At 47.7% G+C, this 13,674-nt stretch overlaps 1 protein-coding gene across 3 annotated transcripts in view; it reads left to right on the forward strand.

The window, feature by feature from the left end:
• The window catches only part of LOC147700940 (natural killer cells antigen CD94-like), a 145,631-nt gene that overhangs the window by 51,629 nt on the left and 80,328 nt on the right, over positions 1–13,674 (forward strand). For all 3 annotated transcript variants that reach the window (XM_086928547.1, XM_086928548.1, XM_086928549.1), the window contains one exon: positions 6,045–6,140. In XM_086928547.1, the coding sequence (XP_086784673.1) occupies positions 6,045–6,140 (96 nt within the window). The remainder of the gene's footprint in view (positions 1–6,044; positions 6,141–13,674) is intronic.

The raw sequence follows: 13,674 nt of genomic DNA on the forward strand, positions 1-13,674 counted from the left end.
TCCCCTCCGGCACTCCCAGGATCCTTACGTTGCCTCTTCTTGCCATGTCGTCCTTCTCCGCTAGCTGTTTTTGCATGGCTTTCGTGACTTTCTGCAGATCAGCTATGGCTTTGGTGTTATCTCTTGTTTCGTCTTCCACTGTACTTATTCTGCCTTCTGTCACCTCAATTCTTGTGTTTGTTTTGTGAAGGTCCGCTCTTATAGCCGCCATCTCAAGCTGCATGTTCTCCACCTTGAGTTTTGTATCTTTCCCCACTACGATCCCTTCGTTTACTCTCCGCAGGATCGTTTCTAGGGTGACTGTCTCGCTCTTATTGTTTTTCAGAGGCGATCCTTGGTTGTCTATCTTTGGCTTTTTTTGATCTCCAACTGCCTTCCCTTCGTTGCCTGCCATTGTTACAATGCCCCTCCTCGATAGGATGTTGCCTAGCCGCCCTTCCGCTAGGGTCGTCTTGGGTAGGTCTGTTGCCTTTGACGTCGGCGCCGAAATGCCTTGCAGTCTATATCTGCTAGGCTCTCGGATGTGCCTCGTTCTGGTCTTTGCCTTAAGACCTGCCAGCGTGCGCCTTGTCTCGTTCGCGTTCTGTCCAGCTGCTTTGCTTCCCAATGCGTTGGGGCCGCTTCCTTGCGTCTGGCGCTCAGGGGAGTAGGCTGGTGCTTGTGGTTGTGTTACTTATCTGGTCCTGCCTGCTGCCTTCACCTGTCTCTTGCGCACTTGCTGTGTGTGCCTTTATGGGTCTTGGCCTTGCCCTTTGTTATGGCGTTATCTTCGGCCTCCCTCTGTCCCCTCTGACCTCTTCCCGGCTTAGGCTTGCTGCCTTCCTGCCTTGTAGTGACCTTGCTGCTCGTTTTGCACGTTTGTTGCGTGTGCCCTGCTAGGGGTCTTGCCCTTTGCTCAGCGTGGTTTTGGCATGCTCTTTGGCGTACTCTTGGGCACCCCCTCAGTCCCCCGCCCGGCTCTGCTTGCTGCCTTGCTGCCTGTGTCCTGAGCTGCCGCCCGTTGTTATGCAGTGCTTGTTGTGTGATTGCGTGCCCTTCGTTTGGTATTCCGGCCTCTCTGTGAAACACCACCTCACTTGGTGCCGTACTCGCGCTGTTTCCTTTTTTTTATCTTTATTTATATATTTTTTCCGCTCCGTTGTTGCTCTCCCTTGTTCTGCGCCGCCTCGCTTGCACCGCCGGCAGTTATTCCTCCACCTCCGCGCCACTTGGTCTGGCGTCGCTCTTGCTCTTCCCAGCTGCTCCGCACCGCGGGAGGGCTGGCGCGCGACCTAACGATCTGTTTCCCTGCAGTTTCCTTGTCCGTGCAGGATCTTCAGGCGCTGATCACTGACGCACTTCCGCTTCCGGTCCGGGTCTTCCGCCTGGAGTTGGGGAAGACTTCCGGCAATGGCGCCTTTCCTCCAGTCGCTTCCGGTGCCGATCCTCCTAGTAGACACACCACACCGAATCACTAGAGGGTTCGCGGGTCTGGCGGGCTTACCTCGCTTCACCTGCCTTGTGTGTTCGCCTTATTTGTACGGAGGCAGGGGTGTCTGCCGTGGCGCTTCTCCATTGAGTACTCTCGGCCCCAAAATGCGTGCTGTACTTCTCCGTTTTCAGCCTCTTCCGGGGTTGTGGTGTTCTTTCTCTTTGCGCTCCTCTCTGCTTGCTTCCAAGTTGCTCTGTTGCACAGTTGCTGGTTCACTGTTGTCTCAGCAAGCTCGGGGCGCCATTTTGGGTTCTTGTTGTTGTTGCTCTCGGCAAAGTTTTGGAGCTGCTCTCTCGGTGCTGTTGTTGTTTCCCTTGCATCCGGTCGGCTTTCCTGCTGCCTGGAGGTTTCCCCTGCTTGTTTCTCTGCTTTGTTGTTGGATTTGGCTGGTTTGGCGGGTTAGTTTCCCCTCAGGGTTGCGGAGCTGACGGACCTAGACGACCGTCCACATTGCCGTCCAAGCCACGCCCCCCATAATGAAAAACTTTTAAGACGCAAAGAATCTAGACACATATTGTCTTTCAGAACAATGACCCCATTGGGCCTCAACCAGTCGGAAGAACTTTACATTCACCTGTAGGGGACTGAAATGTACAGTAAAATGAAATAATGTGGTTACTGTTTGGCATCTCACTTATCCGGATTTTAATTGGCACAATCATTATTATTTTTTAGCTATCCCCTGACTTCACTTGCCCTCACTTTTTGGACTTGGTGCTCACACACCATATATGTTGTAGAATACAATACATTAATTAGCCCACTGGAGGGCAGTATTTTGGTTCAATGATGTAACAAGACATACATCTATTAATCCTGAATAACCATATCACCCCATTCTGGTACTTGTTTGTTTAATAATCATTTTTTGAAAAGGTTACCCATTTTGAAATGTTTAAAAAATGCCTTGAAATGTTTTAAAACACTACAAATCCCATAATGCAAATTGTGACACACCCATAGAGGGCGTGAATCTTGGTTTCAGGAAATGGTTCAAAATATGTGAGCACACACACGCAAACTGACCGTGATCAAGACAGCGGATGCTCTCGAAACGCGTTGTTTTTTTTGCTTTTGACCCCATGGATTAATAAATCACTTAAAGAAAACCACTTGCAGCGTGGTGCTGGACTTTGTTTGATTTGCGACTCCACCATTTCTTCCCTCGAGGGGGAGAATTCTGTTGAAATAATAAAGCAGTCTGCAAGAAAATGGAACGGCAATGGAGGAAGGAATATAAGCAGGATGATAAAATCTTATACTTGGCTTCGCTGAAATCATACCACAAGGCAATTCGGATAGCCCGTGCTGCCTTCTACGCCTCTGAAATAGAATCCAGCTCAAACCCCACGAAAACTATCTTTCAAATTGTGCAAAAAATACAAAACGAAGCCAAACCGGCCACTCATATCACCTCCACGCAACAATGTGAAGACCTAGCTACCTTCTTCACAGACAAGGTGAAGAAAATTTACAACACCTTCACCCAGGACATCCCAGGAGATGTCGACTCTCCTAACGCCACCTTCGGAGACGCAAGGCTCACTTGCCTACCCGCCATCTCCAGTGAAGAACTGACCAAACTCTGTAGGAAGGTGAAGTCGGGTGCACCCACAGACCCAATGAGACCTAGTCACTTTCTAGGAGCCTTGGAATTCTTCCTCCCACCCCTTACCGGGATTCTGAATCTATCATTTGCTACGGCCACGGTACCCATCTGCTGGAAACAGGCCTGGGTAACTCCGATTATAAAAAAACCCTCCCTAGACCCCGCTAAACCAGAGAACTACCGGCCTGTCTCACTGCTACCTTGGGTCGCTAAATTAGCGGAAGCCCACGCGAATAAAATACTCAGTGAGTATATGGCGAAAAATAATATCCTGGACCCCTCCCAACATGGCTTCAGGCCGGGCCATAGTACGGAATCCGCGCTCCTCACCTCCACTGAGAGTCTGCGGGAAATCATGGACACCGGTAAAAGTGCCGCGCTGATACTGCTCGATCTTAGCGCGGCCTTTGACACGGTGTCCCATGCCATTCTGCTAAAACGCCTGGAAGATATAGGAATCGTGGACGCAGCGCTCCTATGGTTTCGGTCATTCCTAACCAGCAGATCATTCAGGGTATCTGCCCCTCCGTTTATCTCCAAACCCCAAGACATAGGACAAGGTGTCCCACAGGGCTCGGCTCTCAGTCCCTCCCTGTTTAATCTATATATGCAACCTTTGGCGGAGGTTGCTAAGAGATGGGGCCTCACAATGGTGTCGTATGCTGACGACACTCAGTTAGTCATCAGCCTTAGTGAGGCCCCCTCCCCGGAGGCCACCAACTTCAGGGATGGACTGTCTGCTGTCGCCAAGTGGATGACAGCAAATTGCCTCCAACTGAACGGTGGCAAAACCGAGGTACTGATAATGGGAAAAAACAGCAACAACTGGAATGATTCATGGTGGCCTCAGTCCCTGGGCCCAGCACCCCCTCCAAAAAACTTAGTAAAAAATCTAGGGGTATGGCTGGACTCGACCCTGAGCTTCCAATCGCACACTAAAAAAGTTGCTGCAACCTGCATTGGACTACTGAGAAGCCTATACCCCATCCTAGGCTATTTCGACTCCAAGACACGACAACTCATAGTGCAGTCTACTATCTTGTCAAGACTGGACTATGCGAGCGTCCTGTTGCTGGGAGCTAATAAAGCTGAGATAAAAAGATTCCAACGAATCCAGAACTCGGCAGCTAGAGCGATAGTAGGCCTTCCTAGAAGGTGTTCAGTAAGAGCGACTATGTACAGACTTCACTGGCTGCCCATAGAAGCCCGTATCCAGTTCAAGGCCCTCTTATTTGCCTTTAAGATCTTGAAGAATGAAGGCCCAGAGTTTCTCCGTCCTCTGATGACCACCTATGAGCCCAAACGGAACCTCCGGTCTATGGGGCAACGTCTAGCTCTGATACCCCAGACGAAACTTTGTCGCATCGGAGGTCGCTCTTTCAAGCTCCTGGGGGCCAAGCTGTGGAACTCCCTCCCTCTCCACATCCGCTGCATGGATGATTTGCTAGCCTTCCGAAGAGCGATCAAAACCCATCTATTTCCCGCCCCGTAGGTCCCTCTTTCGCATCCAGTAGATTGTGTTACGGTTCTAGCGCCGGGACGCCCCGTCGCTGGGGCAGCTGTTGCGCTCTACAAAACAGGTAACATAACATAACATAACAGTTGGGCTCAACTGCGGGAGTGACGCGACCGCATCTAGCAGCGCCTACAAGGGAAAGGAGGGAGCCATATGGTAGAGATATATATATATATATATATTAATGTGGAATCCTTACGAGCCAGTGGCCTGCCTTATATATATAATGCAGCGCAGGGACACAGCATGTAGGCCTGCCTCATTTATGTTAATGTGGTGACCCCTTGACAAAACCAGTACGCCTGTCCTCTGAATAATCACACCCCCTTATGTTGTGATGTTGCAACTTTTATAGATGGGGGTCTTGTGATTATGGGGTTCAGGATTCACTGTTAGTGTAATATGATATGAGGTTGTCACCAAAGGTATTTCTATTTACCTGTTGTATGTATTTGCAATTTAATGGGTAGTATTTAGTGGTAGTGTTTCCAAAAACAAAAACTGACTAGACAATAATTTATTGAGTGTTGTTGCTGCATGTCAGGAAATTGAGATCACTGGCTCACAACATTCCTGCTGACTAGGCCTTGGGTTTCTCTGCTACAATACCCAGTGGCGGCTCCTCGAGGGTGTGCTGGGGGGCAGTGGGCCGGGGAGGGGGAGGGTGGGGGTAGTAAACCCCAGAATACGGCCGAACAAAGTTGAGTAAATACATAAATAAATAAAACAAATTACATTGCACGCTCCATCGCGGATTTGGTGTTGCAGCATGTACAATGTAATTAGTTTTATTTATTTATTTATTTACTCAACTCAGTTCGGCCGTATACCAGAGTTTACTACCCCTCACCCTGACCCTCCCCCCACCCCACCGCCATCCCACACTCCCTCGAGGAGCCGCCACTGACACTACCGTAAGAAAGTCAAGTGCTAAAATGGGGTACTCGTTTCCCAGAAAAATAATTAATTTGCTGACATCACTTGTGCTTCATGCTTCATAATTAATAACCCAAATTCTTACACTGTCAGTACTGCTTCATGCTTCATAACTAGTAAGCCAAATTCATACAGTGTCAGTACTGCTCTACCTCAAATATTGCTATAATGTGTATCCCACAGAAATGTAAATGTTAGCCCTCTTACTGTGGGGTGAGTTTCTATGGAAAAATCTGATTAGATATTGCTATAATGTGTATCCCACAGACATGTAAATGTTAGCCCTCTTACAGTGGGGCGAGTTTCTATAGCAACAAATCTGATTAGTTCATTGATGGTTTAGAAAATAGATATATGTTTATATATGGAACATTGTTGCATGTTTATTTCACTGAGTAAATATGTACTTTGAATTAAAACTGTTAACTAATAAGTTAAACATTATTTACAGTGTAATTGACTTGCATGTAAAACAGATATTTCATAGTTGTTTAATTTGTTTGTATTTTCAGTTCCAACAGTGCCTCCTGTTTGTAATTTCCTTTCTAGAGCCCTGGTGGCTGTGGTGGTCCTGCTGCTTGCTCTGGTGATAGTTCTAACGGTTTTAAGTAAGTGGACTCAGGTTCATCTATGTCACTTCCTGAACCATTTTTTCCTTTTTACGCTGTAGATGAAAGTTCATATGTTTCATTGTTTTAATCTATGAAAACATGTGGCTGTGGATTCACAAAAGCACATGCAAATGCCACCATACATTGTACATATTAAGACATATTCTGAACTTATAAGTGTTTGGATAATTTATATTTTCAATCAAGTGAATAAACCAAACCGAGGGGCATATTGAGAGCTTGGGGAAGAGGGTACACTGTTGCAAGGGCAAATGAGTACTCTCCCTGACAGACTTTTGGCCAGTCTGCTGATTAGGACATGGACAGGTTGTCAGGTGTATGGTGATCGAGTAAAATCTGCCTCAGTCAGTGTAAACTTTCCTCTGATGGCCTGACAGAGTAGAGGCCATTGAAAGTAAGCCGTCTGACCCTCCGCCCCATTTTGAGTGGGTGGTCAGTTTTTTACTGTTCATCACTGCTAGCTTCATCTCAGCAGTGAGGGAGAGTAAAAAAGGAAAAACTCCCATTGTGTGGGGGTCCACATTTTTATATTTTTTTAATCAAACTCCCACTTTGGGAAATTGTTTTAGGAATATAGAAAATGTTTGAAAAATGACTGACAGAGTATTGGTAGCATGGTCTTTCAGTCACTCTGCATTTGTTTATGGGTCTACCTGCCACACTTATAAATGGACATGTAATGGGAAGATATGTTGCTGTTCCGTTTGTCATGTTTTTCTTCTGTGGGTGCCCTTATTGGTGGCTCTGGTGTACAAGGAGGGTGGTGGCAGAGCAGCAGGAAGCATAGTTCCTGAGTGAAAAAAAGGATAGAGGACTGGCAGAAATGACTAGTGGAAGAGGCAGCAAAGACTTGGTGGGTAGGGTTTCCAGAATGCATCTGAGAAAGACTACAACAACATCTTCTATCATGTAGCAGAGAAGCCACAGAAAAAGTCTGAGCTTCATTTGCATCTCTTTATCTATTGTCAGTCGGCACTGTCGTAGACTGACATCTTCCTCTGATCCCCTAAAGAGACCCACTGCCACTGCCGCATCTCCAGAGTAAGGAGGGAAGTCTCTGGATGACCGGGCTACCCAAGGGTGAAGATCAATCAGCTCTGAATTGGTTGAAATGTGGGAATGATAGAATGTCTCTTGGATTGACTGGATGTCTCATGGGATGGCTTTGAAGCTCTCTTGCAGTGATTTAAGGTCTTCTTCAATGGATGCAAGTTTCCCTTGAATTGATTGAAGCTCCCTTGTGACAGGGGCGTCCCTCCCTTTTTATACAGGAGACACCTGCTCTCCAGTTAGCACAACCAAATGGTATTGGACTTGAGGTGCCCATAATTTATGGATCTCTCTCAATGTCCTAGGGGACTCTTCTTTACAAGCAAAATAATTTATTTTTCTCAAAGGCTACTTTCACTTCTAATAAACCATTTGGCCAAAAGTGACAGATTACGCTGCTTGGTAAAAAATAAGACCTTTAAATGTGTCAGCGTCTCTCCCACACATCCATATGGTAGCTTTCTCTCTCTAAAATATCTCTTAATTTTGTGAGGCAGGCAAGGCCATTACTGTTTCTAAGCAGCTAATTCGTTCAATAGAGGAGTTGCCTTGTACTTGATGACAGATATTTCACAGGAAAGACTCAGGTAATGGATGCAAGCTTCCTTTGAAATGATTGACTGCCCCTCAGCTGGCTGTGTGTTTCCCTCTTTATGCAGGAACTACCTGCTCCCCACCTAACATATATACGGTGGACACTTGTAGTGTACAAAATATTTTATGGAGCTCTCTTCCCATCCCATTAGATGATTATTGGCTTCTTTAAAAGTAAAAATTAAAAAAATTCAAGTTTCAAGTGTCTTTACTACTGAGCCAAAGGGTAGCTCTCTCTCTCTCTTTGAAATATCCCTTAGATTTCTGGACCATAACATAACATGTGTATTTGTAAAGTGCATGTTCACCCAGAAAGGTTATCTTGCCACTTAATAACAGATGGACCATATGTACAGATCTCCAGCAGGTGATAGATACACAATGTTGGGTGCTTTTGTGTTTGATGGAGAGGGTATTCTGTCAAAAGGGCATCAGAGTACCCTCTCCTCCAAACACATGGTCTGCTGATTTAATTAGAGGTGGATGAACCAAAAGAATGTCAACCACAGTGCCTACTCCAGTTTTTGTCCTGAAATACCATGTAAAACCTGCTTGTGAGGAAGAGTGAAAATAAAAATAATGCCTCCACACTCTGAGAGAAAACTCTCATTGTGTGGGGTCATCAGGTTTACCTTTTAGAAACGTAAACTCTCACATTGGGAGTTTGTTTTTGAAAAACATTAAACTTTGTAAAGGTTTGATGGTTGGCCTTCATGTCTGATGGAGCTCTCTATCACATCTTTGCAAAATTGACAATGTTGTGACCCAACAGGTGCAGATACCTGAGGGCCATCGGACATCTTTAAATGAGGGTGATGGGATGTTTGTCAAGACGATGGAGTAATTCAATGCAACACCCTTATGGGCATTACTCTGTTCTCCAAAGTAAGAATCAGGACAAATGTATTTTGTGTTCTCCGGCAGCTAACTAGTACCTTGTGCCTCATTAATGACATTTCACATTAGGAAGGAGGGGAAGCTTTCTTAAGGGGAAGTCAACATCATATTATTTTCCAAGTAGTCCTTCTAGTTCCCTGCCATAATGCACAGTTTGGCAAGGCTGGTCCATGCCTGTATGCCAGCTGCATTTTGAGGTCCCAGCTGCACTTCCCATGTCCTCCAGTAATGTATTCGTCCTAATTTACTATAGTGTTTTTCTATAAGACAGGCCAGGGTTATGGATCAGAAAGCCTTATATTGTATCACACCCAATGACCCATATGAAATTTGGATATGGTCCTCAGAATAGCAAGTTCTGATGCATGAGGGGCTGCTCAGTCCTTTAGAACATGTTTGTGGGTACAGAATGGTGTAAAGGAAGTCAATTGTTTTAGCTATGTTGTCTTATGCATAACGTGTGGAATTCATGTGTTATGAATTAAATCCATAAAGTTGTTTATTATCTGTTTGATGCTAATTGTATGTTTTTTTTTCTGAAATACATTGAGTTTTCATTTGTGTGAAGAAGCGTGGTCAGAAGGGATATCTATTCTTGTTTGTGGGCAATATATTAAATTTTTAGGGCTGTGTGTATATTCAATTTCAATTTCAATGAGCTTTGTTCGACAGTTATATCATAAAAGCACAACAACACCATTTCATCAATACATCATTAACAATAATAAATAAATACAAACTACAAATATACAAACATTTACCAATGACTTAAAATATTATTAAATTACTTTATTAACTGACAAATGCATCCTGTTAATTAATGATGGGATACCCCCTAAAATTCATACATAAAACCCTGCGACATTTCATTACTCCAATTCTCAATCTACTTTCTGGTTCGATGACACAATGATAATTTATCAATTATTGGCATACCAGGTGTAACACCTTTGCTCGAATAGACCAAGCCCAACCCAAGAACTTAGCCATGGCTATTGCTATCGGCAAGGCTGGATCTGTAGTTAAGACTCTAAGTGCTTCATTATGCCTTCTAAAGCCAAGGAGGTTACAAATAGGTTTGACCCACATACTGCGAGGTTTGGCATATGATGGGCAAAAAAACAATAGGTGACTTATCGTTTCCTGACTATCAGGGCACCATGGGCATACATTGTTAGTGGCTCCTGCCCAATTACTAGTAAAAAACCTAACTGGTAAAGTTCCTACCCTCAGCTGAAAATACAATTTTCGGTCATATGGTTTCTCAATAGCATCCCAGTATTTTTCTAACACGGGCCTTGATTTAAGTTCCAGGAAACGGCCCGATAGGTGCTTAGAGAGTCCGTTGGGACAACCGGAAGCCATGATCATTTCCCAGTACCTCTCCTTCAAAATCTTTTTTGAGGGAAAGACAGCATTGGAAGGATTATTCCACAGTTCACTCATGCCCAAATTCGGTAAGTGTAATCTAATCTCTTTCAACCATTTCCTCTTATAAAAGCAGTCAGCATCCATTATATCTTTGAGACCTTTGGCGTAATGTGATAATTCTTCAGTACACCACAGTCTTCGCCAGTATAGTAGAGGGCAAAGTTTTGCCAGGTCTTCTACTACTTTCCTGCCTAGATCTAATAGTAAAGGACGCATGGGTGTACTCAGCAGGACTCCGGTAACCTTACGTAAAAAGGAATTCTCGGCTACAGTTAGTTGGTTCAAATTTGCGAACCCCCATAGCTCGGCTCCATATAAGGTGGAGCTTAATACAGAGAGTCCGCCTACCACCGTACAAGTCAGAGGCCACCAAAGTCATCTGCGGCGTCCCTCAAGGATCCTCGCTGAGCCCCACCCTCTTCAACGTCTACATGAGCCCCCTCGCGGCCATCGCACGCCAGCACAACCTCAACATAATCTCCTACGCCGACGACACCCAGCTGATCCTCTCCCTGACCAACGACCCCGCCGCCGCCAGAGCCAACCTGCACGAAGGGATGAAAGAGGTAGCCGAGTGGATGACGACCAGCCGCCTGAAACTGAACTCGGACAAGACGGAGGTCCTCATCCTGGGCTCCTCACCCTCCACCTGGGACGACTCCTGGTGGCCCCCCGCCCTGGGCACCGCACCCAAACCGACAGACCATGCACGCAACCTGGGCTTCATCCTGGACTCCTCCCTCTCCATGACCAGGCAAGTCAACAACGTCTCCTCGGCGTGCTTCAACATCCTACGCATGCTACGGAAGATCTTCTGGTGGATCCCCACCGAGACCAGGAAGACTGTCACCCAGGCCCTCGTCACCAGCCGACTGGACTACGGCAACGCCCTCTACGCCGGTACCACCGCCAAGCTCCAGAAGAGACTCCAGCGGATCCAGAACGCCTCAGCCAGACTCATCCTCGACATCCCACGAACCAGCCACATCTCCGGACATCTGAGAGACCTTCACTGGCTCCCCGTCAACAAAAGAATCACCTTCCGCCTCCTCACCCACGCACACAAAGCCCTACACGACCAAGGCCCGAGCTACCTCAACAGCCGAGTCAACTTCTACGCTCCCAAGCGCCACCTCCGATCAGCCAACCACGCTCTCGCCGCCGTCCCCCGCATCCGAAGAGCGACTACAGGAGGAAGGTCCTTCTCCTACCTGGCCGCCAAGACCTGGAACTCCCTCCCGACCGACCTGCGCCTGACCCAAGACCACCTCTCCTTCAGGAAGAAGCTGAAGACCTGGCTGTTCGAGCAGTAGCGGCACCCCCCACCCCCAGCGCCTTGAGACCCTACGGGTATGTAGCGCGCTCTATAAATGTCATTGATTGATTGATTGATTGATTGATTGATTGAATACCTTCATGCCATATATCTCTAACAATGGACTGATTGGTTTAGTAAAGGTTGATTTGAAATTGGCTGTAAGGATCCCTGCCTGTTGCTTATGTTTTAGAACAGCTATGTCAAGTTGGTTTGTCCATCTCATATCCTTCTGAAGGGTTACAGCCAGATAAGAGAAGGCATTGACTTTTTCCAAAGGAGCATCATTCATAAAGATTTTGCCCCAAAATGATTTATGTTCATAAAAGGACATGAACTTGGTCTTTGCTGTATTGATCTCTAATCCCTGGTTTTGACAGAAATCTTCAAACCGGTGAAGGGCCCTTTGCAGGCCACAGGGTGTCTCAGAGATAATTAAAGTATTGTCCGCAAACATGAGGATAGGAATGTAATCACCTGCCAACACTGGGGCATCAGTGGGGACCAGGGAGAGGAAATCCACCACCCCGTTGACATAGAGTGAGAACAGGGTAGGTGCTAGAACGCACTCCCCTGTCAACGGCGAAGGACTCAGTAACCTCACCCCTGGACCCCCACTGGACCCGGACATGGGTATCCCCATGTAGGCGGACAATCAAAGACAACAATTCCGGGGCCATCCCCATCTCCCTCAGGACACCCACAGGACCAGATCGAAGGGGGCCTTCAAATCTACAATTACAGCATACAAGGGGGCGTGGCTAGGCGGCCAAACATGGTGGTTGCATAGCTGTAAGGCTCCGTGAGTGAGGCAGCGTCCCCACGAAAATCCGCACAATCATCCGGTTTTAATTGTCCTCTGAACGGAGGAACCTGGATCCAGGACCGAGCGGGAATCACCCAAAGGAAAGCCGGTCAAAATCGGGTGCCGGGAGGCAGACTTATGACCTCCGTCGACAGTGGGCCTACATCGGACCTGCGACACCGAGCTCCGGTACGAGTGGAAGCCGGGCGGAAGTGAAGGCAAGCGGCAGAGAGCAACCGGAAGGGCGCACTACCTGGACCCCCCCCCGCTCCCCACCGTGACACATCGGCGGAATCAGCAACCGGAGCTCTCCCCTGGCCCCCCCGAGTACCTCCTGATCTCAATCGGCGACTGGGAAGAGCGTCCGGACGGTCGGAAGCGGCGAGGGAGTGACGTCGGCACAAAGAGCTAAGTCCCCTTAGCAGTGCACCATAACAGCTGGGTGGGAAGAGCGGAGTGCCCGATCAGGGAAGGGCCCTGCGCGGCGAATCGCTGTCTGACTCCCTGGGAATAAAAGGGGGAAGAAACACACAAACGATCCACAGATCCCGCCGCTGCAACAATCACTTCGCACCAATTCGAAAGCGCGGCGCAGTAGCACTGAGCGGCGAACTTTGCCCCAGCGCACGAGTGGGAGTAAACAGATGCGCTGGGGGACAGCAACAGTGGGAGCTTGGGGCAGAGTGCTGCGAATGCACATAACGGGCGGGGGCGCCCTGAACCGTTAAAAAGGCCCATAGACACACCCAATGGTCAGGGAGAGACATTGCTGCAGCACCACGCAGGCAAAGAGGCCGCTGAAGTCGCTACCTGAATAAGTGACACCGGACAACTCAATTACAGCGAAAGGCTGCGGCAGAGGGCACTGAGGAGAGGGGGGCCAATCACAGCTGCTCTGGACAACGGGACTGAATGACCATTCACTGAGGGGAAGAAACAGGTGGGAAACGCCACAGTGACACGTCCTTAACCTGTTAAGTGCAGTGGTCCCCCCTCCTGGGACCATTTACCACGGCCACGGTTAACGACAGGCGCACCTGACAGAACTATGGCAGGCAGAGGCCCGAGAAACACCACGTCGCAGTCTAAGTTGGAGAAATTCGCGTTTGACAGACAGGCCCAATCCCAATCAGAACTGCGCACATCCACGGGGAAGACACCAGAGAGTGATGGAACAAAGAAAGCAACACTTGAAGACGTGATGAAGGCGCTGGCACAAGTACAAGCAACAGTGGGGTCCACGGCCACTGAAGTCTCTCTTCTGAGGGCGGACTTTCAAAAGATGGGCGAAAGAGTGAAGCAGGTCGAGGTGGTCACCAAATCTCTAGTAGAAGACATATCGGGCCTACAAATAGCGATGGAGCGCGTGGCGGCGGAGAATAAGACACTGAAAGAGAAGCTGGACGATCAGGAGGGGC

Source organism: Lissotriton vulgaris, chromosome 7, assembly GCF_964263255.1.
Source record: "Lissotriton vulgaris chromosome 7, aLisVul1.2, whole genome shotgun sequence".
NCBI lineage: Eukaryota > Metazoa > Chordata > Amphibia > Caudata > Salamandridae > Lissotriton > Lissotriton vulgaris.